General features: G+C 39.8%; 1 protein-coding gene across 5 annotated transcripts in view; it reads left to right on the forward strand.

Moving 5' to 3' along the window:
- Frem1 (FRAS1 related extracellular matrix 1) overlaps nt 1–26,879 on the forward strand; it is a 369,630-nt gene that overhangs the window by 280,221 nt on the left and 62,530 nt on the right. For 4 of the 5 annotated variants that reach the window (XM_004838313.3, XM_087183903.1, XM_013069741.3 and 1 more), the window contains 9 exons: nt 1,395–1,603; nt 3,967–4,060; nt 7,597–7,849; nt 10,515–10,709; nt 11,765–11,950; nt 12,991–13,187; nt 16,405–16,627; nt 19,122–19,266; nt 24,372–24,513. In XM_004838313.3, the coding sequence (XP_004838370.1) occupies nt 1,395–1,603; nt 3,967–4,060; nt 7,597–7,849; nt 10,515–10,709; nt 11,765–11,950; nt 12,991–13,187; nt 16,405–16,627; nt 19,122–19,266; nt 24,372–24,513 (1,644 nt within the window). The remainder of the gene's footprint in view (nt 1–1,394; nt 1,604–3,966; nt 4,061–7,596; nt 7,850–10,514; nt 10,710–11,764; nt 11,951–12,990; nt 13,188–16,404; nt 16,628–19,121; nt 19,267–24,371; nt 24,514–26,879) is intronic. The other variant, XM_013069744.3, reaches the window with a different exon arrangement.

Consider the following 26,879-nt stretch of genomic DNA (forward strand, 5'->3'; position numbering starts at 1 on the left):
TTATCAACCAACAAGGTCTCTCATCCTAAGAAACAAGGTCACCTTCTCCAGGTACCTACCTGAAATATAGTCAGCCCTGATGTTCTCTTTCCTGGTCGTTTTCCACCATCCTCACACTTGCCTAAGATTGTGGAACAGAGAGCTTATTTAGGGCCCCAGGGGCTTACTCAACATGCAGAAGTGGTCTATTGACCTAAACAATATTGTAAAATAACAAATTGTTATTGTTTAAGGTTCAAGAGATTACCTATCAAGTCTGACTTTGGGTTCCCTTGAAAATGTGGAAATTCTAGCAACACTGAGCCCATGTAGCTCATGCAGCCGTGAGGTGGTGGGGCTCTCTGGCCACCAAAGTTCCCCCCAGCTCACCACACTCATTTGTATCACCCACCTGATCTCTCATGCTGGTGAGAACTCTGGTAGAAGATATGCCAGAGAGCTCACACCAAAGAATCTAAATTAGTTCCATTCCCTGACACTGTTCCCGGTAGAGAATAGATTGTATTCCCTGTAGTGAAGTGGATTAAGATTTCTCTGGCGTTAATCAGATTAGATTTTAGTCAGACCACCCTTTTCTGTCCATGAGATTCAGACCATGAAATAGCCTAGCATCTAAAGAAGTCAAAGCTCTTTCCAGAACAACCATGGAGAATATTTTATGCAAAGGAGTCCAAGCCTCTTTCTAGAGAAGGGTGATCTGGCGAGGAAACTATAAAGGGTGAAGGGAATAGTTAACTTCACTTGAAGGCAGATGGAATAGTTGAGAAGATATGAGGCTAAAATAGCATAACGGCTTCTCTCTTTTATTTACAGTGCAGGGCAAATAAAACAGTACTTTAAAGAACCAAACGTGAGAAATAAAATTTAAATTAGTAGCTTCAGTGAAACCAGCCACAGGAACAGTGAATAAACACAGAGAGCTGGGCTGAGTGGTGGTTATTTGGGATGTTGTTTGGCATACTCACTTGAACTCTTGTGGGCCAGAGCCCAGGGGCTGAAGAGTTAATGATTAATAAATGGGGGCAAACAAGTCTTATGCTTTCTGTTGTTAGAAAGTTGCTCTAAATAGGATTATTGCCTCACCTTGGCACTGCAGGCAGTGACCAATTTGATTTGATTGCTAATTCTACTGTACAGGCTCTGAGAGAAATGAAATGTAGAACGTTCCATATTTATGGATTTGCCTTACTTCTTTGTATACATTAATGCTTAGAACTGGAGATAGTAAAAAATTTTGGCCAAATTGTGTAGGTATGAATTTCTCTCTCTACCACACATTGGAACAATTAGTTGATGTGTGGAGATGGTATTGAAAGTTTTCTAGCAATGAATGAGCTCTGTGTCCAGGGCTCCTCATGGAATAAGTCTTTGACCGTTCCCTTCCTCCTCTCCAGGTCCTCACCAACCGCCTGAGAGTGGCAGAAGGAGATCGATGCATCATCAGCACAGAACACATTCTGGTTTCTGATGTGGACACCACGCTGGATGGCATCCGGCTCTCCCTGCAGGGTCTGCCTCTGAGTGGAAGGGTGGAGCTACACGGATTTCCTCTGAATGCAGGGGATGTGTTTTCTTGGGAAGACCTCCATACCCTAAAAGTTAGGTTAGAATATTTCATGGCTTTTTCTTTACATACTTGGGCTCCCTTCTGGATCAATCACGAGGCAGGGTAAGGAAAACAAAATGTGTACAGTTCTTTCAGGGATACCAGTGTAACATCTACTAATTTTAAAGAGTGAATTGAAAATTAGAAATGACAAAATTTTTCTTTTCCTCTAAATAGTTGCTTTTCCTTTGGCTTGTTGTGCCACTGGGGATGGCTCTGTGAATATTTGAATAACAAAAACTAATTGCTATGAATATTAAATTTGCTGCAACTGCACATATCACAGGGGGTAACAGTCAAACAAGATGAATAGAGATCGAAATAATCTGTGAGGCTAATCTACATAATTAAACTCCCAGCTCTAAGAAAAGCCAATTTCATAACTCTGGAAACTGGGATAGAACTCTGTTGATCAATGTCATTAGTGAAACCTATTATTTCATTTTGTAGGTGAACAAGCAGGGTGGGTAGGTGGGCTATGGAGTAGTACTCAGATTTCGAAGAGCCAGGGATGGAGAAATCTCTACCTCATGTGCCTACACAGTTCTTACCTTAAGGTTTTAAATTTCCTCTAGTATAGTTCTGCAAGACATTTTTCTACAAAATTTAGTAAAACATCTCTACAAAACAATACAAACTAGTTAAGAAGAATGATCAGGTGAACAGACAACCTAATTTTTCAGTTATAAACTCAAATTATAAATTAAAATCTTGACCCTCTTGATAAATGTAGTAGGAAATATTAGGCATAGTTGACTAGGAATTAAGATTTGTGTGCAAGAGGATCTGTTTAATCCTGACAGTTTAGTTGCATCCTTGATTAACAGTTCCCAGTTTCTTGACCTCTTTTCACTATATACCTATTACTACTAAAATTTCTGTTTTCTTTTTTTCATTTTGAGCTCTCAGGTCTTAGCTATATGTTAGACAGAGAATTCTGTTTAGGCAATTGTACTAGGGAATGAATGATAGAAAAAAAGTACCAGAACTTGCTAGAACTATATGTTAAAGTACTCTAATTAGAGATTTGCAATTAACTATTTATTTTTTTCACAGTAATTAAACCTGGCAAGGTAGAGGATTCAATTCTCATATTATAGTTAAAAACTAAGTCTACAGGGCTTCCCAAGGTCACTTAGCTAGGTACCCACATGAAGGAGTCACGTTTTGAAAGAAGATCTCCGTGACTCCACAGTCACACTTTTGGATGTATGCCCTGAGGTCCACTTGACCATTTAGTGTACTGATAGAGTCAAACAGGATTAGCACATTATCACTCATCAGTCTATCTTTGATGGAAACAGCAGGGAGTATGGCCAAACAGAGCATAGGAGGCTAAGCGTGAGAAGCCTGAGGGTTCCCACAGTTGGATCAGAATCCATACCTGAGTTCCTACTCAGCCTGCTGGTGAAGACTAATCCCAAGTAAAATGCAGTCCTGATTTTTTTCCACTGATGAATATCTTATACGTTCAATATTCTCTACTGTATTTAATGGAACTTTTTTTTTTTTGGTACCAGGGATCGAACTTGGGTCTTTGCACTTGGGCAGCAGGTGGCGAAACCACTGAGCTAAATCCCTGGCCCTTTAATGCAACTTTTACTTTCAACTTCTGGGACTTCCATTTCTTAGTATCTGGAACAGATTATTGAAATTTTGGCTCAATGAATTCAATAGCTATTTAGAATTTACTGGGCATAAATTGCAGTGGGCTGGAAAGTCCATGGAAAGCCTAGAATTAGACAATCCCTTCAAGGAACTTGGCTGAGAATTAAAGGGCGATAGGGCCAAGGGTGATCAAGGAAGGGTGTTTTTAAATCTGGGAGAGAGATTCAAGAACCTTTATAGGTTGAGAGGAAGAGAGCTAGTAAATAGAAGAGGGGAAATGGCAAAGGGGAGGCAATACGTAATTCATGGGTCAAGGTTTAGAGAGCAGCTGGGTAGATTGAGAGTATGGCAGAAGAATTAGTTTTGAAAGTGGGAGAGGGAATCATCAGATCAACATAGCATTCCACTTTTCCTTGTCTGTGACAGGACTTTGGGGTCTGTCTGGCCCCAGCCAGGCTTTTAAGTAGGCAGAGCTGCACAAAGTGGTTCCCATTATCACACAGTCATTGAAGTCCTGCTTTTTGATTTGGGGACAAATCACCAACATATACAACACATTTTCCCAGGGTAGAGCAATTTTACATTGAGGGATACTTGTGTAGTTAAATGTGTGACTTTATCATTATGCTATTTTTGCTCATTCATTCATTCAACACATGTCCAAAACCATGGAAGAACTCTCTGGTCATGCATCATCTCAATTTACTCTCACAGTGTTCTTGAAAGATTGGTTACAAATATTGTCCCCACAGGTATCAACATGATGGATCTGAAGTTCTTAAGGATGACATATGCTTGCAGGTCACAGATGGCACAAATTGGGCAGAATTTGTTCTACATGTTGAGGTGAGTAGAAGATTTTCCTTCAAATAAAGTATCTGTTTTGGAAACTTCTCAGATATAACTTAAAACATACAGAGTCCAAAGCAAAAAAAAAAAGAATGCTTGCTTGGGCCGGGGATGTAGCTCAGTGGTTCCACCACCTGCCTCACAAGTGCAAGGATCCAAGCTTGATCCCCAGTACCAAAAAAATAAAAATAAAAAAAAAGAATGCTTGCTTACACCTTGAGCTAGGCATGGTTATGTTGGTGAAATGGGCATGTTATTCTCTCCAAAGGGCATATTCTTCTCTCCAGTCCATTTAAGGATATAAATACTCAGACCTCAAAACCATATACTTAATTTTTAAAGTAATAGAGCCCATGTTGTCTTAGTTAATTTTTTCTCATTCCTGAGACAAAATTCCCAATACTCAAAGTTAGAGGAGGAAAGATTTATTTGTCTCACAATTTGTAGCAGTTTCAGCCATAATCGGCTAGGTCCAAGGGAGGGTAGCGTGGCAGAGGAGCATTGCAGAGGAGAAACCATTAATGGCAGGCAGAAGGCAGCAAAGTAGCAAAGCAACAAGTGATGACAGCAATCCTTTTTCTGTCCCTTATATTTTATCCAGGCTACCCACCCTTCTTTGGGGGGGGGTAGCACTCACACCCAGGGTGGGGCACCCTTAATCCTAGCATCACACCATGAATAATCAATCCTAGCATCACATCCCTGATCACAGCACCAGATACTCTAGATCCAGCCACCTCTGAAAAGTTCTATCTATGACTACATGAGGCTTTGGGGGACATCTAGACACAAGCCATAACGTGTCTAAATTATTTGTAATTATTTTGAATTGTAATACTCAGAAAGATTGTTTATCAGTTTGGCAAGTTAGCCTAGTACTGTATCACTGAGATTTTCCTTGCTTTTGGAGAAGTCATATATGCAAGTGTGTGCAGCTCTTTTATGAATTTCTGGACCATGTTGTCACGCAGCCTACTTGAGGTTGTTTTTCTCCTTTTTGACAAATAAAGAAAAATATACCCATACAGCTTGAGTACATGCTGAAAGCACTTCTGAGAACTCTACCATTCCTCTGTAGAGTATCTATCAATGTCCATGAGCCTCGTGCAGTCATGGCAGGGGACACTTTTCAGAGGTGGCTGGATCTAGAGTGTATGGTGCTGGGATCAGGGGTCTGTGATTACTAAATTAGTTAACTGATTGGTTTGGCATAGTCTGGCTAGGATTAAGGGTGTGAGTGCTACACCTGCCCTAGGCTAGGTAGCCTGCATAAAATATGAGACAGAAATAGGGCTAATGTACTCTTGCCTGCCTGCTTTCCATGGACGGTTTCTCCTCTGCAGTGCCCCTCATGCCACCCTGCCTTGGAGCAGCTGATTATGGACTGAAACCTCTGTAAACTGTGAGCTAAATAAACCTTTCCTCTTTTAACTTTGAGTGTCTAGTATTTTGTCTCAGCAATGAGGAAAGTAACTAAAACAGTCATTAATAATGTCACATACATCTATTATTTTAAGATAGGCTGGGGAAGACATCATCCTTGCTTCATTCTTAGGCCTAAGAAGATAAGGTGACTTGTCTGAAGTCAAGAATTTGACAATGTAAGTTGGCCTGGCGTCTCCATTCCTTGATACCTAGGCCAGCATCCTCCTCACCAATGCCACATTTCTACCTTGCCAGGTGAATCCACTGCCAACAGGTCCTAGTACCTTTCTGGACCAGGGATGATATGGACCCTTTTCCTTTTATTTCCCTACTTCACCCTCATAACAGCCTTTGAGGTCTTGGCGAAGAGCAATGTGTTATTTCAGCTTCATGAAGGCGTGTTCTCTTTTTCAGCAGACTTACATACACAGAAAGCTCAACTGAAGTGAGTTTTTTTTCCCAAAAAAACAAATTTCAAGGGAAAAAGCTCCAACCCTGTTTTCTATCTCTGACCATCTTCTTATTACTACTGGTAATATGCAGTTCATTTTGGGAAAGGAATCTGTTTATTGCTACTTTTCAAAAAAATGGGCATGGTCTGTGAAGCTGGAAGCACAATTTTGGGGCAAGTGTTTGTGGTCTTTTCATCTAAAAGGAATGTTTTGATTCTTTTCCTTTGGATTTTATTATCCATTTGAATTGATCAGTGAAATTCCTTACAGTCAAAACAATAATAGAAGTCTTTAATGAATTCACATGAAAGACAGGAACAAAGACTTTTTTCTTACTAAGCCAACAGAAAAATAGAGATATTAGATACTGTTTTTATACCTTTGATTAAATAATTAAGCTGGGGTTCTTATCAGCCCATCCCTCTACCCATTGAAGGAAACTGTCAAAATAGTTTCATGTGTATTTGTTTTATACTTGTTAGCTTCTTTAAACAGAAGGATAATTAGAGCATGTATTCAAATTTGTACACATTCATTCCTTTATTCAGCAAATGTTTATGTGTGTTCTTTATGCCATGTCTTAGAACAGATGCTTGGACCACAATAATGAGCAAGGCAAAAAGGGTCCCTGTCTTCTAGAGGTTACAGGCCAAGTATGAAGATAGGAATTCAACAAATCAGCACCAAAATAATTAATTCATTAAAAAACTATATGTATTCTAAAAAATAAACAGGTGCTAAAAGAGAGTAAATAATAGGAGCCCCAAATTAGCTTGAGTGGTCAGGGAATCCACATAGAACCTAAAGTAGTAATTAGCTGAGAAAAAGAGAGCATGCTGGCCAAGAGACAATGCAAAGGCCTGAGACAGTGAGGGCCGTATGCAGGAGTGAAAGTGGAGGGCAGCAGCGAAGGCACCCCACGAATGGTGTGAGTGAGCCACCGGAGGAGCACTGGGAAGCCGCTGAAGGTCCCTGCAGAGCCGTGACATTTGAAAAAGATCCCTTTGGCTGAAGTGTAGGGGAGAGAAATATAAAGGGCTCCCAGACAAACCTGACAGAAAGCAAAGCTCTGGTGGCACACACCAGGTTGTTCCCATGTGTGTCAAGTTGAAACTTGGTTATGCAATTTCACATGCAGCTCAAAGCATCTGAAATGCTCCTGCAGCTTAGTGTGATGCCAGGGAAACTTGCAGGGTAGCAGGAGTTGAGGGTGGAAGAAAGCTTTGTAATCACTAAATCTTTTGAAATAAAAAGACACAATGCTGTGAATGTTTATGCATTAGACCACCAGGATCAGAATTCCTGGTGAATATGCGTGATTTAACAATGGCAGCAGGGGCTGTGGTGAGAAATACTTTATACTACATTTTATTTTTAGTATGTTTGGAAAGGAATGAGAGCTTGGAGTCCCAAACCATAACCAGATTCTCCCATTCCTACCTAAATTGCCTCTCACACGGGCCATTCCCTATAAGATGGTCCATAAGGGGAAAGTTGGAAAATGCAGCCTGCTTGGCTGTATTCCATGGCTGTTGTTTCCTATGACTGGGAGATTGAAAATACCTGTCATTGGGACTATGAGCTATGGGTTACCAGTTGGACAATTTGTCATTTCATTTTGTTTCCTGGAAAATGTGCATCTTTTTTTCTGCATAGGTATTCCCTGTAAATGATGAGCCACCCATCCTAAAGGCTGGCCTCATCCCCATGATGCATTGCTCAGAGGGTGGAGAGGTGGTCATCACTCATGAATTTGTTTTTGCTACTGACATGGACAGTGATGACTTCAAACTGATGTTTTTGATTGCCCGAGAACCCCAGCATGGGGTGGTGAGGAAGGCAGGAGTCAAAGTGGATCAGTTCTCTCAGGGAGATGTCATCTCAGGAGCCGTGACGTACAAACACACGGGTAAGTGACAGCATTGTGAGGAGTGAGGGGGTGCAGGCAGCATGGGAGTCCTAACTTTACTCCTTGGTGTGGGCTCCCATAACCTGACAATGATAATTCATGCTGGTTTACATAAAAAATTATACATCTGCAGCCTGCATCCCATGTTCAAGTATGATCATCATATGCAGAAGCTTTTCTGATCTCAGTATTACAGAGAATTTCAAAGAGTGGAGAAACAACAGTTGTCACTTGCTGCTTCTCTTTTATTCAATTTGAAGAAGACTTTTTGGCCACTGTACCTTATGGATTCAATTTAAATAGAAATGTTTGAAGTTAATCAAGGAAATAATATTATTAATTTCCAAAGTTTGCTGATCATCAGCTAGCTCCTAAGAAGTAAACTAGTCCACTTTTTGAGTTCTTAAAAAGCAAAGACGGTATCTTCCATTTCTTGCCTGCAGCATATGACAGTGTGAACACAGATTAGATGGATCTATAACAAACACTTGTGCATCAGCACCACACTTACATTTCTGGCATCATAGTATATTGTTACTCAGGTGATATTTGTTCTCCATGTGAAGGAGAACAACTAGAGAAAAAACTAATTCAGTGTTTCATACAAGGCACAGCCCCAGGAACTGTGCATCTACATGGAGTGTAATCAAGCCCTGCTGTGAAAGATTTTGACTTAAATGGGTGGACAAACCCATTCACATGCAAAAATGCCAGCGGGACATATCTGCACATCATCATATTATCTCCCCTTGCACATCCTCTGAGGTCTGGGGTAGGATACTTCCTCTGTAATAATACCAGATATTTCCTCTTGCTGGAATTAATTATACACTATTCCAACTTCCTGTTTACTCATTCATATGCCTCTTTAAATTGAAAATTCCGTAGAGGAAGTACAATAGAGTGGATTAGGTCAGCTGAGTGATACAGGAAGAAAGGGCTACCAGAATTCAAGTCACTTTTTTTATTTGAAGAGAGAGAATTCAAGCAGTGAGGTAGGGAGGGATCTGAAGGAGGAGGGATAGAGACTGCTAAGGATTAATTTGGAAATAGGAGAAAACATTTTGATATAATATTTTATATGTATTTTGGAAAACAGTGATTTGTTAGGGAACCAGTTGTCCTGTGGTTGGTTAATATAGGAGCTTCTCCTCTTTTGGTCAGACTTCTCTTCTTTAGGTGATGTCTCACTATCCTTTTATTTGCATGCAGTCTTAGGAATGGTTTCATTAGTTATCAGAACTTCAGTAAATGAAATTGTCACTTAACAGATTTTAAAAAGGTTCAATAGTAGAATTTCCTATGGCTCAACCCAGTACACACACATCTGTGATACTCTGATCACACTGTGTGTCCCTCTTCACCCTGAGACTGTCTGACACAATCTTTTGACGTTTGAAATTCTCCTGAAATGCTTTTGACAGTTATGAAATATCAGCCTTTTTCTCTGTGGGAGCACCCAGGACACTGTTTCATTTTAGGCATTAAATAAATGTTTATCAAGTGAATAAGTGATGAATAAATATTTCAAGCCATTTTTTTTTACTAACGTGAAGAGGGGAGAGCCTCCTTATTTTTGACTTCTCCCAAAGATGAACACAGATTGTTTCTTTCTAACTCTCTGAGCTTCAACCCTGTTTTCCAGTTTATCATCCTTTAATCTTTTAGTTGATCAATAAAATCATCTGTAGGATGTCTTTTGTCATGTTTTTTGAACAGGGAAAATGATATCAAGCACCGTACTCTGCAGATTTGTCCAGTGTACCTGGTGAGAAGAGATGAAGTCACTGATCTTTTGGTTCCTAGGCTCATGGGAGCTCACAGCACTAACTGCTCCCCTCTTGGCAGGTCAAAGGTGATGCCTGAGAATTGAAGAGTGCATGAGCAGGGCTTTCCTGTCCCCAGAGAGCAAGTGCTCCTATGCTATGCCCTTGTGTTCAGGAGACGTCCTGTGTGCTAATAAGTTATAGAATTTTCTGCCTTCTTCCTCTTGCTGTTCAAGCTGGGGTCATTTTGAATCTTACACAGTAAGACTAAAATAAAGCACAGAGAAGAAAATGAAAGTAAATGCCACTTCTTCTCCAGGCATAGTTGCTACTTTAAAAAAAAAATCTTGGCTACTATATGAAATGGATATATTGAAATAAATGACCAAAATGGGGGTCGCCATTGTTCTTCACCTACTCAGAGACCTCTGTTTCGTGTAACCACTGTATGGTTGCTGGTTATTTATTTAAGATGGTTAATACAAATGGAAAGACAATCATCAAAGGGACAAGGGCGTGACAAGGGTGCTTTCTACTTCTCCCTGAGTTTGATCCTAATGCTAAAGGATTATGAGGGAAGAATGAAACCACCACCAGTCAAGCTTCGTGCCTTTCCCTTGTTCATCTGTGAACTGTCAGACCCTTGTTAGCCCTAGGTTGCCCTCCATATGGTGGTAGATGGCTGGCAGAGCTTTCACTGGAGGCAACAGATGGACAGGCATTTTTGCATTATTTTCACGACTATATTTAATGTCATAGTGATAAAATTGGGTTTTACATTTTATCCACATAAGTTCCTTCCCTTGTCTTCAGTGCTTGCAGAAGAGGTGTAACTAGACTTCACCTTGGTTTTCTATATTTTAAAAAAGTCAGGTTTCGGCCATCATTGTATCTTCCAGGTGGCGAGGTTGGCCTGGTGCCTTGTTTTGACACCATTGCATTGGTGGTTTCGGATCAAGAAGCTGGCCCTTTTGTAAATGACTGTTGCTACAATGGACCTAATCCATCTGTTCCTCTTCATGAGTCCTTTCCAATGTATGATCTCAACATCACAGTACATCCAGTAGACAATCAGCCTCCTTCAATTGCAATAGGTGACAATTTTTTTGTTGTTGTTAAAGTACTATTATCTTACCTACTGTTGTAGCTGTGGGCCAGTGAAATAATATACTTTATTTACAGGCAAAATACCATAAACAATTGCCTTCTAATAATTGCCTCAATAGAAACTTGTAGAAAACCCCAAATCTATAAAAGCTTACAAGGCAAAAGAATTACTTAGTTAAATATTAGGAGGGAGGGAAAGAAAAGGAGAGAGAAGGAGACAGAGAACACACATGCTTTGGGACAAGGACAACACTGGAATTCTAAAATATTCTGGTTTTATTTCACATGGGAAAATATAAATTTCTGCCTGCTGGAGAGTGATTTATTTTATCCATAATAATTTCTATTAGAATGAGTATACCAGAGAGACCGTTTATATACATTTAACCTTATTTGCTTTTTAGAAAGTCGTCTCTTCATAAGCGTTATGTATATGTTCTGTCTCTCAGAAAAAAAAAATCAGCATATGTATGAATGTTATTGTAATTTGCAAACTATCTCCCAAGCAATGTTCTGGAAAGGAAGCATTATCCCAGCAGAATAATTAAGCACCAGGCACGAAAAATGTTCGTTATGAGCAATTCATAATAGCTCTCAGGCAATTAACACTCTGACAAACAGAGGTAACAACTGATCTTGAAGAGTACATGCACTACATTTAGCGGCTTATCATTAAAACAGTTTGGCAATTCTTATTTTCATTTGTCACCTCTGTAGAGACTCGAGGGAAATCAGAGTTCTTTGAGAATGGGTGAAGTGCTGTACTGGAGCATTCAGTATTTTTTTCTGTCTTACCATTATTATGTGGCTTGCTTGTACAAGAAAAACAACATCTCCACAAGTCAAATTAAATTCCACCCATTATCCCTGAATATTTTCACTGTAAAGAGAATTATGCCAAAGGAAATGAACATCTCCCACAGAAATGTGTTTGCATGAGGGAGGCTTTTCGGAATTGAAATTTCGATGGTTCCCTTTGTCCTCACTTTTCTGGTCAGAAGGTTTCGTGCTAAGGCCTAATTATATCGTTATTTGTGCACAGGTTCCATGTTTGTCGTAGATGAGGGGTCCTCAGTGGCCCTTACCATTCACCATTTGTCTGCCACCGACCCGGACACTGTTGCAGATGACTTGGAATTTGTTTTGGTTTCACCTCCGCAGTTTGGCTACCTTGAAAACACGCTCCCTTCTGTGGGGTTTGAGAAAAGCAATATGGGGATCAGCATAGGTAAGTCATGGTCGCATGACCCGTGATAACACTTTTTATGGATATGATTGGTCAGATCACATCTAGTATGGAGAATGAAAGGAGATCGGAAATGTTCATAGCACCATATACACTCAAGACATTATTATAGCTGATACTTTCACATCTTATTATTGTTCATTTTAATTTTTATTCTGACTTTTCCATGCATGCAAGTTTATACCAAGATAAACGCAAATTCACTTGTGGAAAATATGAGAATAAATGCTGAAGAGAATGTTTCTAAAGGCTCTCATAGAATTAATCTGGTGGGAGCTCACAAGGTGTCAGTCTCACGGCTTTTTAGCATTTTTAATAGATATTGGTACAAAAGCTTGGAAAATATATAGTGATTGTTACCACAGAGAAAGCCTGAGACATTGGAGCAGATGACATTAATTTTGAAACCAAAATGCGTCTCATATTTAAATAGCTCTTATATTTCAGGCAGAGACTAAACAAACAAAACAAAAATAGAAAGCAAAAGCAAAATTTTCCAAAGGCAACATTGTATAAGTAAAGGATTCTCCAGTCCCTTTTGAGGCATATTTTTTTAAGTGTGACAGATAATTGGATTTCAGATTAATTGCTTTAAAGGTTACCCAATTTTTCCTGTGACTTAGTCCACAACTTAGAGTATTTTTTCTCTTTTGATTTCAGTCCACATCATGATATCTAAATATCAGGTCAGCTAATCCCAGTTAAGGCACATCAGTTGCTTGATGTGCCCGCCAAGCGTGAAAGGTGCTCTCTTTCTCACCCAAGTATGACAAGCACTGCTCATGCAGAGGCAGCGGTTTAATCAAGGGGCAGGGTCCCTGGCATTCATTCCAGCACTCTGAAGAGTGGTCATAAAGTCCCTGTGCATCTTGGTTAGCAGTCATTGCTTTTGTGTCTTTCATGCAAATTTGAACCCTTCTGTGTGATCTATGGGTATCTGCTTTTATCTTGGTGATTGGCGGGTGTTGTAGCAACCTCTGATCTCTTATCTGCCTTCCTTGTTCCGTGTTGGTGTGCTCTAGCTTCCTTTCAGTGGAAAGACATGAAAGCTTTGCACATTAACTATGTGCAATCCAGGCATCTGAGGATAGAACCTACTGCCGACCAGTTCGTGGTGTACGTCACAGATGGGAAGCACCGCTCCCTGGAGGCACCGTTTTATGTTATGATCAACCCCACCAATGATGAAGCCCCTGACTTCGTAGTACAGAATATTAGTGTAAGAAACATATTGGAATATTCCCTTTCTCTTACTGTTTTCTGACTTTTATTTTCACCTAGTCCATTTGCATTGTTGTAGGTGTGTTTAACACATTAAATTGGTGATGAGTAGGGAAGGCATATCCTGCCATGTAATGCAATCAGTTGGAAACTATGTATTAATTTATTAATAGCAATAGTAATAATAATAAAAGTAGTTACTAGCTTATAGCAATTGCATGTATGCTACTACTTGATTACCTATATATATAGGATGGAGCACTTACTAGGTTGTAGGCTCTAAAACTTTACATGTATTCAACTTAATTCTTGTGTTAGGCTTTTAAGGAGATGGATGGCATTATTTTATAGCTATTTCATAACTGAAGAAATGAGGCAGAAAGGGACTAAGTAGCCTGAGTAATTTGTGTATTCTTGAAATGTGTACGTGTATTGTGATTTCTCTGTGTTTTACTTACAAATAAGGGATAATACAATTTGTACTACTTTGCCTTTTACTTTCTGAAAAAAACCCTAATTTGTGTATAGTGGAAATCTTTTCATATCACTATTTAATTCTTTTTAAACAATTATATAACATTTGTGATTATTTGGTTCCGATATATGTATTAGCAAATTCTAGTGAAATGAAATGAATGCAGGCTTTGGAAACAGCGAGACTTGGCTGTTGCTTTTAATAGCTGTAAGATCTTGGGTAGGCTGTTTCTCTCTGCACTTCCATTTCCTCACCTGCAGATGCCTATCAAGTTTTTCTGAGGTGTAGTCATGTTGACCAAGATGGCCAAGCACCGTAGATCCATAACGAAGATGTGCCATCATTGCTATCTTTGTCATTTTTTATGATAGTGATCAAAGCCCTCATTTGCCTTTTTTAAAAATAAAAACAATCACTTTGTAAACATGAGAGTCTTTATTTGATTCTAATTTCCAACTGAAGCTTAATGGTACAAGAGTCACCTCAGCATGAAATTTCAGAGCCGGCTCCTTCCTGCCTCTCCTCTTCTGTTGGCACATGGGTTTCTCTGGAGAGCCCTTCAGTAATTATATGTGAGAAAAGAAAACTGTAGATGATTTCTTCTCTGCCTACCTCTATTGTCTTGTATCTGTCTAGGGTAGGGGCTTCTGAAATAATTAGGCCACTGGGAAGTTGTACCTTGCTCTCCCCTGGAAGGATTCATGCTTCTTACCTGTGTGCTCCTCAGAGAAGCTGTTGTAGAGTAACAAATACAGAGCCCCTTGTTTCATTGGTAGAGCTGAATTTAAGCTTCAGAGGATTTTATTTTTTATGATAACCATATTTTTGCTTTCTGGAGAAAAAAAAATCTGTTTATTGTGTAGTGTTATGGCTTGTGTCTAGATGCCCCCCCAAAGCCTCATGCAGTTATAGGTGGGGCTTTTTTTTCAGAGGTGGCTAAATCTAGAGTGTGTGGTGCTGGGATTGATTCGTGGTGCAATTGTAGGTTCAAAGGGACTGGGATTAAGGATGTGAGTGCTACCCACCCTAAGAAGTCTGGATAAAAGGGACAGAAAGATGCTGTTAAGGTCCCTTGTTGCTTTGCTGTGTTCTATCTGCCATAAGCTGTTTCTTCTTTGCCATGCCCCTCTACCTTGGAGCAGCCGATTTTGGACTGAAACCTCTATAAACTGTGGGCTAAATAAAATTTTCCTCCTTTAACTTTGGGTATTGGGCATTTTGTCTCAGCAATAAGAGTAACTAAGATGTAGGTAGTTGGACTTTCATCAAATTGTGCTGCAAAAGAGATTAAAGGTGTTAGTTTAAATTATAATCCATTCTAAACTTATCTACTAGTAAGGGGCATTTTATATATATTGATCTAAATTTTTTATTGTTGTATTCCCCCCAATCCCATTTTTTTCAATAACATTTCCTAGTAATGTTGTGAACAAAGTCACTGTTCTGTAAATCAGAAATGTTGCCACACTGTGAGTTAAGGTAAATAAAATCTTTATAGTCAAGCTCTGCAAAGAATAATGCAATGTGTTTCTAAGTGGCTTTATTAAAGTTCATGTGGAAAAAGGTGAGTTACCATCAAAGAATTTCATGAATATATCATTCTGAATTAATCGATGATGCTGACTTAGTCGTAATAAGTTAAAAAGAATTAGTATCAGTTTAGCCAAAGTATCCTTCGTGGTGAGTAATTCCTTATGAAGTTCCATAAAAAGTGATTGCAGGAAGGATCCCTTCAAAGTCAACGAGAGAGGTGAAAAGAAAGGGTGCTTTCACAATTCTGCGCCATATGTATCCTTCAAGATGGCACCGTGGTACCCTCAGCCCTGAAGACTTCCAATATCCTCCATGCTCGTGTGCTTCTTGTCTGTCGATGCCTATCAGTGCTAGACATTTTCTTCCTTGTGCTGTATGATGGACAGGCAGCCCTTCAGTCTCCCCTGACGCTTATTCTTGAGAGTACAGCGTGCAGCATGGTGACAGCGTAGATTCGCAAGAGGAGTGTGTAGAATTTGTATACTTCTATTACTTCGATCTAGCCATATTTTAAAATAGAAAATAAAATGATTCCTTTGTTCTCTCTATTCTCACCATAAGAGGAAGAAAAGGTCAAGACAGCTAAGTACCACCTGGTCAAGTTCTGAATGACTAGATCCTACGTGAAATGAAAAGCATTCTACTCTCTCTGTGGCTAAAGGATTGTGACGCCTGAAGTGAGGTATAAGGAGAGTTGGAGAAATGGTTCAGGAGAATCAGAAGAGAGAGTTTAGGGGGGTGAGAGAGCCAGAATCAAAAGAAACACTAGAAATATCCTTCCTGATTGTTGACTGCAATGAAATAAGAAGTTTGTACTGTAAATAAAAATGAAAACCACCAATTATACTTGGTGTGCGTAGCAGATATTTCAGCTATTTCTAGAGCAGTTAGAAACATTGAAAATCATAGAAGTTCAGGAGATTAAAATAATAGATTGGTATCTGAAAGCGGAGATTCTAGTTTCAACTTTACAATCTTTGAAATCTTTAGAAAAATGTGAGGGCACTTAATAGATTTCATATTTCTCTTTATGTTCCTATTAAATCAGCAATTTCTTTTTGAGATTCATATATATATATATATATATATATCTTTGAAAAACTGCAATAGGCTTATCTTCAAGTGAAATTTTTTAGCAGTTTGTCAAAAGAAACTAATAGACAAGTTCTGTTTCACATACAATGGACTTCCTGCTTGTTCCATCCAGGTGTTTGAGGGTCAGATGGCCGAGCTGGACTCGTCTGTCCTCAGCGCTGCTGACCTTGACGTCCCCAAAGACCTCTTACTGTTCATTGTCACTCACCAGCCCCATCACGGCCTCCTCGTCAACAGGGTGTTCAGCAAAGACTCGCTTCAGAACAAGCAGCTGGCTGGCCCTGACCAGAAACACGAGCTCGTTCACAACTTTTCCATGGAACTATTCAAGTGTGGTAATTCACATCCCACTTTTACTCAGTTGTTGTTGATTTAATAACTTAGCTTCCACTTGGACGTGGACCCTAAAGAAGCTGAACTCATACAAGCAGAGAATAGAATGGTGGCCACCAGAGGCTGACGAGCAGAGGGTGTGGGAGGTGGTCAAAAGGTACACGGTTTTACTTAGGCAGGAGGGGTATGCTGAAGACACCTGCTGATCATCCTGGGGACGAGAGTTAATGACACGATATTGCATACTTGAACATTGCTCAGAAAGGAGTTTTTAAGTGTCCTTACCACAAAAATTGGCAAGTATATGAAATAACATGTTATTTAGCTTGATTTAATCATATCACAAGGATAAAGATACAGATACAGTTGTACACCATAAATACATACAATTTTTTGTCAATTTAAAAATAATTTAGCCCATAGAAGATAATAATAAATCTTAGAGATATATGGTAATGAGATAACGTTCCTGCTTTATTTATCTGTCAGCAGTGGCGGTGAACCTATGGCACGCATGCCACATTAGGCTGTTGGTATCATTGAAAGCTCTAAAAGGTTTGCCATCACTGTTAGGGTTATTTTTGAGCTGTGAATTAACATAGAGCATGAAGCCCCAGTTAGAAATAATAGATAATTTAAAAAGTAATAACATGGTTTTTTTTCACTTGTGATTTTGGTAGTTTAGTGCAAGTTTTTAATGTCATAATAAAAAATTCCTTTTAAAAACTATTGGGATCAATAGTTGGGATTAAGAAATTTGTCTGCCAAAATTTCCACAGTTGAAACAAATATAGAACCATATATAACAAACACTCATGAGCTTCTCAGAAGATAATTTGCTTTTGAGGGAAATGAAACATTTGAAATAGAAACCTGAATTATTTCTTAATCACTGTTTTAAAGAAAATGGTCTTATCTCATTTTCTACATATAAAAAGACTTTCAAAGATTTGGTTGAATTGTGCAAAGTGTTCTAGAATGTCTGCCTACTCACATTCTTCCTTGTCCTCCTCGTGTTTTGTCTTCTCAGCCTGGAGGGTCCTGGCCCTTCTGGTTTAGCAAGACAGTGCCTTCTGCATGTGGCTTTCTGCTCAGCTCCTCCTGGATCCCCAGACCCCTTCTTCTCTGCACTGGCTTCATGTTAGCACTTGTTTGGCGTTTTCCTATTGCCTTTCAGTTATTTGTTTCTGCAATCAGAGTGTGGGTTTTCCACCCCCCCGCCAAGTTTATTTTGTAATAGTTGCACAATATCACCTCATGTTTGAATTTGAAAAGCTAATTCATATATTTCTTGGTTTCTATCAATTGCAATGAAATAAGTTCTGGAGCTCAAGTGATGATATGACCCAAAAACTGCATAATGCAAAAAATAGAATATAATGTTACAAATATACTTTAATTTCAAATTTAAGACAAAGGAAAAAAATAATGATTCAAACTTTACTCTCAGGAAAAGTGTTATCAGGTTTGCTATTATCAGGTTAAATAAGTATTACATCCTCATTGTGTACATAATCGCTTTGAAGAAAAATGAAAAATGTTCACATACATTAATACTTAGGTTAATATTTTAGTGACAGTCTAGAAATTAGATTTTTTACCTCTACTTTATCTTTGGTTCATTTTTACATATGTTAAAAAAACCCTAGATATTCTCTCAAACATCCCTGCACATAAATATGTAGAACTTACAAAACTGCTACCATCTCATGTAATCTTTTTTCCTTATGAAATATAAGAATTTTCTTACATTTTGAATATTAATTGAAAATATAGTTTTTCATAAGTATACTTTCTTGTTTCATTTTACAGTGTTTCTATGGGTGTCCTGAACTGTAATTTTATTCTTTAATGGATTCCTTTAGAAGCTTTATTAGTACCTGTTTGCAGTACATGACTATGTTCAGCATGGGGACTGGCACATGCATAGAGTGCACCTTAATCTTTCTTCCATCCCCCTGCCCCACCATGCTCCCCCCATCTAGCCACTCTTGGTCCCCTTCCCTTTCACAAAAGATCTATGTCCCAGTTTCCTATTTTTTTAAAAAACTTGATTTCAATGTAATACAAGTAGAACTATGTTGTTTTTCAAGATAATTTTGGATATTCAGAGTTTCTTGCATTTCTATATGAGTATTAGGTAGGTTTTAAAAATATAGTTAAATATAGTTTTTGTATTTAAGTTTCAATCTACTTAGAATTTGTAGCTGGTAGTTGGCTCAAGATAGGGCTCTAATTTTCTAATTTTCCTCCAGTTGTTCATTTTTTTACTTTCATTTAAACACACCAACAACTAATAAATTCTTTCCATACTGATTTTAAATTAAGACCCTATTAAATTTTAAATTATTTAAGCAAAAAATCTTTAATTGGCTATGAAGTCAGTCCTTTATTTCACAAACCAATTTCAGAAATTAGAACAGATTACTTGTGATGTGTTGGGATGGTTCAAGCATGAGAAAGATTTACTTTCCCTCTGGCTTTTCCTTCTTGCAGGAATGAGATTGACATACATGCATGATGACTCGGAGAGCCTTGCTGATGACTTCACAATCCAGCTGTCTGACGGGAAACACAAGATACTTAGAACCATTTCAGTAGAGGTTACCCCAGTCAATGATGAGAAACCAACACTGAGCAAGTAAGCTTCCTGACAAGAGTTCCTTTCAGATTTCTGTAAAATCCTATGAAGTCTGGAGCACTCCGTATAGAGGGCATGTGTGTGCCCTAAGAAGCAGCCCCTCTTCCACAGTTCCCTGCTGTCACTTGTGCTCTGCCCGAGACACTGGGAGCCTTCAGTGCAAATGCTGGTTTAACATTATCTCTGTTTAACAGTTAGATTTTGGATGGTACTGGGGACTGAACCCAAGTATGGTAGTTTGGATCACAGGAGCATACCACCACACATGGTGATTAATCCTTTAATTATCTGATTTTCTTCTCTAAAAATTCGAATTAGGTATGAAAAGTAAGAACGACTGAACATACAGGATAGAATGTGCATTCTACTAATCATGTAAACACACGCACACGCTCATCAAAGTGCAGCTGATAGACAGATTCAACTGAAGCGTGCTCCTGTTAGCTGCAGCTAGTCCTCACATCGGCTTGGTCAGGCATGCAGCTGTGTGTTCAGTCCCTCTCCTTCATCATCTTGTGCCCCTTGGTCTCCCACTCCCACATTTCTGCTGTGCTCCATATCAGAATCAACACCCCTGTACCTCATGTCAAAATGAGCACTTTAAACATTCTGCTGTTCATAACCACAGACTTTCTCATGACCTCCCTCTCTAGCTACTCAGAGTTTGACTGTAAGGTTCAGAGTTGCGTATGTCTAGTTCTGGCCATTACTTTCACACCTGGCAACTGTACAGAACTGTGCAGAATGTGAGGAAGCCCTGCTCTTCTCTAGGGCTAGGTGTAGATAAGTGTCTGGCTCCTAGACAGCGTTACCTCTTTATTCAATGGTGCACCAGTGAGAGGCATCAGGTGGGCAGTCTGAGTTTTTATCAGGAACTGAACAACTTCCTGAAAGTACATAGAACTCCAAAGTGTCCTGCATGCTGCAGAGAAGGAGACCTCAAAGAAGTCCCTTCCTTATCATGCCTGCTCACTCACTGTTCCCTTGTGAGCCATCAGGTAGGTCCTTAAAAATCATCATGGATTTCTTAGCATGAAGGAGGCCCTAGGTTTGAGGCCCAGGGTGACAAAACAAAAACAAAAATGGAAAAGCATTATGGGAAATACTGATGATAAGTTTTTGGAGGATTGTTTTACAGACATCGACTTGACCAACAGTATTTACCACAAATTTCTTAAGTCGTTATTCCCTAGTTGGAAGGGCAGACTGGTTTGGCTTTGATTTACATAGGTGAAAATATTAAGGGTATTGCAATATTGCAGATCCTTTCCCTAATTATTTTACTTTATGAGAGGGCAAGGAGTGACAACTGGCATCTATTAAGTGCTTACTTTATGACAGACATTGTGTTAGATCCTTTCACATATTATTTAATTAAATCCTTACACAAACTGGGGAAATCAGGTATCACTGTCCTCACCAAGAAAAGCCGGGATCAGAGAGGTAAAGCTGCTCACACCAGGCATCCTCAGCTCTGACTGACTGACCCCAGAGGCCACATTCGTGCTACCAAACCTCCCGAGACAGCCACATCTACAAAATCACCAAGCCTCTGCCTCAGAAATCCCTTCTTTTATGACCTGAAAGTAGATGATGGGCTACTGGGAGAAGGAGAGGAGAATGGATCCAGTTAATCCTTTTTCGGGGGTGGGTAGGGAGGGTGGATGCAATCAAAGCGTGTTATGTATGTGTATGGACATGTCATATGAACTCCATTAATTAGTACAATTAATCTGATTAAATAACCATAATAATGTTTAAGGAGGCTATAGCCACCTCTTTCCCCCATCATACAGTCACCAGCTCAATTCTGCGCTACTGTGCATAACAAAGTGACAAAAGGTCCCTCAAGGAGCCCCCTTGAATTCATACCAGATTCTCTTTTGTAATCAACCAACTCTTATTTTTTGAATGGTTATAACTATTTCTCCTACTTTTAGGAAAAACCAGTAGATGTTTACTACCAGGCATTCTTATTTACAATTAAGTGCATTTCTGCATACAGTCTTTAACTATGTAGTTGGTTAAGGAAGAAAAAAGGAAGAAGAAGTATTAAACCAGCCATAATAAAATAATAGGAAAGCAGTAAAAAAATAAATTTAAGAAAAGCAGAAGACTCAGCAAATGTAATATTGCTCAGCATTAAGACTGTCTGACATTATTATCCATTTCAGTGTAACTTTTTATATTAGCTGCATTGTTTTCATTAGTAAGTTTACACGTAATACACTGTGTTAGCAACGTATTCTACTCATTCTGGAACATGGCAATAAAATCTGATCATGAAGCTCATTAGTAAATTCTAGTGATTTTTAGTCATTTAATACTGAAAAATTAAACATGATATTCTCATTGTTATTTTGCATTATGATTCAAAATATGAAGTACAATTATAAAAACTAAAAGATTAGTTTATCTACTTAAAACTCTCCTTATTCTTTTCTTTACAAAACTATCTTTTATGGGCCGGGGATTTAGCTCAGTGGTTTCGCTGCCTGCTGCGCAAGCGCAAGGACCAGAGTTTGATCCCCGGTACCAAAACAAAAAAAACCCCTATCTTTTATTTTTAATTGACACAACAGACCCTATTTGTGGAATGCAGTGTGTTGTTTCTATACACGTCTACAATGTTTTAGGGTCAGGTCAGGGTAATTGGGATATCTGTCACCTCAGGTATTATCATTTTTTTTCAAAATCTCTCCCTTTCCTTTGCCTTCTTATTTCTTCCTCTCCTGTGGACAGGAGGTGATGCTTTCCCTTTCCCTTCCAGTTGTGTCCTTGAGTAGATCACACCTCATCTCCTCCACATTTTAGTATTCTGTTATTTGTTCCCTCTTGCATCTTTGATTTCTCCCTTTTTGTTCCTCCTGCTGATAGACACGGATATAGTTAGCGGTCAAGCGAGCAAATACTGGAGTCAGATTGGCTCAAATTCCCCACTTACCAGTGATCAGACCTAGAACAGCTCGGTCTGCATCTCTGTTAAGCTCTGTGTTGATGGCGGTGCTGTCAGTATCCTCTTCATGGGGTTGTTGCAAAGACTACATGAATCAAAATATGTAAAAGTGCTTGAAAGACCAGCTAGTACACATGAGCGACCATAAATGTTCACGTCATCATTATTGCAAGCCGCTATTCTCACTCTAAAAATACAGAGGAGCCCCGTCGCTCTCATTCATTTCACTGCCACACCTTTTTTTTTTTTTTTTGGTACCAGGGATCGAACTCAGAACCTTGCACTTGCGAGGTAGGTGCCGGAACCACTGAGCTCAGTCCCCGGCCCATGCCACACCTTTTGGAAGAGCAACCTGTGTGGCCTCTTGGATTTCTGCCTACTGCCTCCAACCTCTCCATTAAAGCTGTTGCCTTTAAACTACCTTCCGTTTCCCCATGTAGTCTCTTGCCCTTCTCCCATACTAGAGAGTGCTGCAGCATTTGACATGGTTATTTTGTAGTTCTTTGAGGTCCTACGGCAGGTGCTCTGGTTCACTTGGCCCCTTTCTTCTTCCGCGTGCCAGTGGCACATCCTGAGGAGGAGGAGGGTCCATGCCCGGCCCCAGGAGCCCGTGGTGCCTTGCTGCACATTTCCACTGCAGGCTGTCTCTGAGCTGCAGTGGCTAGTGCAGTCCACACCCAGGGATAGCAGAGAGCTCTGTGGGATCTGCCTTTATCCCTGGGGACAAGTGGATAAGATAAACTTCCCAGCTTCCTCGCTTCCGGAAGCTTAATCTGAGTCACATTCTGCATGGTTTGTTAAATGATCCCCAGTAGCTGAGCATAGTGGCATGTGCCTGTAGTCCCAGCTACATGGGAGGCTGAGGCATAAAAACTTCTTGAGCCCAGAGGTCAAGGCCAGCCTGGGCAGGATTCTGTTTCTTAAAAAAATATAGCTTCCTGGGAATACTTTCAAAATAAATTACTCACACCACCATCCTTGTCCCAAGGCCCCTTTTAGGGTAACCTAGATTATTGGGACTCTTGTCTTCTCTGATACTTTTTCCTACCAAACCATTTATCTTCTTAAGCACATCAGCTTCCTGTTTTCATTAATCTATTTCTTTGTATAAATGGTGCCACAAATCTCAGTAAGCTCCCAACCAACAGATTCGTTAGTTTTCTAGAGTTATGGGATTAGTATTCTCCAGTAAAGAGGTAGGTGAAAATCTACTATTGCCTGGGAAAACGTTAGTCCTGGGTGGGTGAAACAACCCCTCCCTGAGTGAGGGAGGCTGTTACCGGAGATATTCAGGCATTGGCTTCTCAGGAGAGGAACCGAAGGTGGCTGGAGCCAGTTGGTGCTACTCAATGTCCTTGATTTGGGCCCCAAGAAATCCAGGTACCCAGTGTCTCAGAAACAAAGCTGCCAGAGTGCAGCCACAGCCCAGAGCCTGATACACTGGTGGAAAGAGATCCATTGCCCACTTGGTTGATACCAGAGAAGATGCTGAATCATCTGTGAGTGCAGAGGCCCTGCAGAAGCAGTGTCCAGGGTGGAAGCAGCAGCTGCCCCTGCCTGGCTGCTTGATGCACCAGTCTACAGGTCACTATATCAGGAATCAACCAGTTGACAGCCCTGGTGCTGGGATGAGGTGCCTTGCTGCAAACTGAAGCTTCCAGAGCATTAGTGGGGAGAGGATGAGTAACATGCAGGGTCACAGATTACCTAACGGCACCAAACTCAGAATGCCATATCCCCAAGGGGACCGGCGCACTGGGTGCAGTATGAGTCAGTCAGTTAATGTCTCTCAGTGAGTTTCTGTCTGTGAATTAGAATGATGGCTCCTGGCCCGCTTACTACATGGCACTGTTACTGTCAAATGCAATATTGGAAAGAAGTTATTGCACAGAAGTTCTACATGTGCAAAAGCAATTGGAAATGTTACCTAGTACCCTATTTATTGTTGCTATCTCATTGTTCTTTCAGACTTGAACACGTGAAGTGAAAGAATTCACTTCATGTGTCTACTAGTCACTCAGTACAGTGGATATTGAATATCACTGCTTAACCGTTGAAGGTGGGGAATGTAGCAGTCAGTACAAGTGCGCTCTGATAAAGTAATGCCTCCCACTTTCATATCAACTCAGGTGTTTTCCTTTTTTTACAGGAAGGCTGAAATTGCAATAAATATGGGTGATACTCGTATTCTTTCTAGTGCTGTTCTTTCTGCCACAGATAAAGACTCGCCTAGGGAGAAGATTTACTATTTATTTGAAAAACTTCCCCAAAATGGGCAACTTCAGCTTAAGGTTAGTGGCCCTTTTCCCTTTGTTTTTCAAAACTAATGCAGCACACATACATTTTCTGAACACACACATTCATATAATTGTATTTATTCTTAAATAGCCATATTTTGCCCAGAAGTAGAAAATTTAATTTTCCTATACCACAGTGAACTCATGCTCTTTTAAATTTTCTTAGTCTACTAAGAGTAAATTCAACCAGTATTAAGATTCTTCATTGCTCCCTTCCTGGATTATCCCTAAATTCTGAGGGAGGGAGTTTCTGAACTAAAGTAAGTTATCTGGTTCTGAGGAGAATCCAGCATCTTTTAAGATGTTTTCATTCCCACCGCTTTTTTGTGGGAGGTATGATCCATATGACTTTCCTCTTTAGCATCCATTACCTCATAGAAATACTTCTAGTCTAAGAAATCAGCACCACCCCCCCATCCTTCATTAGGTAAGGAACCATAAAAATTGATTATTCTTTCATGACAATCAGGCCTAGGAAAATTTGAAGCTCTTTCTGCCCTGGTTTCCCAACAAATAATGTTTCTGTCCTTGTGACACTGTACCTTGTGACACTGTGGGGACCGAGGGCAGAGGACCCTCTTTGTTCAGACTCCAAATCTTGTCTGAGTGTTGTCACTTCCTGCCTTCTCAGTGATCTGCAGCAAGGAACAGCTGTCTTGATTCTTTCCCAATACTCGTCTTGCTCCCTGAGCAGGTAAAAGCCTGATCTCTTGTCCAGGGAGACAGCTCACACTGCAAATAGCAAATGCACTAAGTTATTCTGCATTTTGTTTGGGGTGAATTTAAAAGCTGAAAGCTTGGTGTCTTTGTTCTGCAGCCCCACAGCCTTTGCTGCTCTAGAGTCCTTAGGCTGATGCTGGTGTGCGCAAAGCTTGGAACCAAAAGGCACATCTGGGGCAATTTCACATGGGGGTCATCCCACCCCACTAAAGTCTGTCTGATGTTAATAACCATTTTGTTTGAATCCAGCAAAATCCAACATTACACAGTGAACTGACATTCATGGGTTTGTGTATGTCCTGGAAATGACTTGCTTTCTTGGAAAGCAAAAAAGCAGGAAAACTGCAGGAGAGAGCAGAGGTCAGGTCACATGGCTCTGTGGTGACTCTCCCAGCAGCTGGATCATGGGTCAGACCTTCTGTTTCAGCATAGTCCTAGAATAGCAAGATTTCACCCTGACTCAGACTGTGCACATGATGCCCAAGGATTAGCCCAGCCCAAATTATAGATCAGTCCCTTGGAAAGGTCAGCTGAGGAATCAAAGTGTTCACCTAGTGGTGTATTAAGACCAGCAACATCCACCAGCCATCCCCAATGTGATTATTTCACTGCATGCTTAATTCTTAATGGAATGAATGTAGGCACAGTCCTAGAAAAGCAGCAAGGATTCATTCTGTGTGGAACAGCAGCTTGATTGTCTTAGATTGTAGGCACCATAGAGAATCAGAGTGAAGAGCAATCACTGATTTAAATTGAGGTACAGCTGTGTCCTTATTTCATTTCAAAGAGTAATGAAGCAGAAATGCAGCGAAAGCTCACACATTTGGGTAGCTTGGGAACTGAACTGTTTTGGATATGTGAAAATCCAGATGGGTCTGGATTCCCACTAGGGCTCCACAGCAGTCCCTGCACCTCCTGTGGGGCTCCCGAGGCTGTCTCAGACTGGGGACCAGAAATTCAGGCCTCCTGGACTTTTGTTTTTTGTGGGCTTTCTTTGGTTTTCTCATTTTGAGTCTGACTTTCATTTGAGTTTCATTTTCTTCCTCAGTTGATTATGTCAGGTCAAACTCACTTGTGGGGATGTAAGTGAGGAATTAGATGGAGATAAAAGACAGCAAACAGTGTCTTCTATATTTATTTTCTTGGACAAGATTGCAAAGAGGAAAAAGTAAAATTGCAGGCCGTCTGGTTTAAAACCTGAAGGAGAATCTGTTTGAAAACTTATATTTTTAAATAGATCTTATAATAGAAACAGATACTGAACTTAACTATAATAGTGCAGTTAACTTTTGCCCACTAAATCCTGGGGCAGAACATGCATCTGTGAACACTAGAGGGGCAAAAATATTAAAGAGGAAGAAGCGTTATGAAGCAGAATGACACAAAGACAAGTGGTAGCACAATATGGAGAGAGGAAGACCTGGCTCTTTTGCCAGAAAGTGGGAATCTGCAGCATAATGTATCAAAGGGAAATGAAAGCGAGTGATTTAAGTTTCTGTTTCAGTCTTTTAAACCAGACAGGAAAAGTACAAGATATTTTCATATTGTAAGTGTTTTAATTGATATTTTCCTTGCATTACATGAAATGACTTTTTATGACATAGTTTTAGAGAAAACTATGTGTGTATCTTAAGACAATA

The sequence above is a fragment of the Heterocephalus glaber genome, unplaced genomic scaffold, assembly GCF_053883595.1.
Source record: "Heterocephalus glaber isolate CG9 unplaced genomic scaffold, H.glaber_assembly_v1.0 deba00001481, whole genome shotgun sequence".
In the NCBI taxonomy this organism is placed as follows: domain Eukaryota; kingdom Metazoa; phylum Chordata; class Mammalia; order Rodentia; family Bathyergidae; genus Heterocephalus; species Heterocephalus glaber.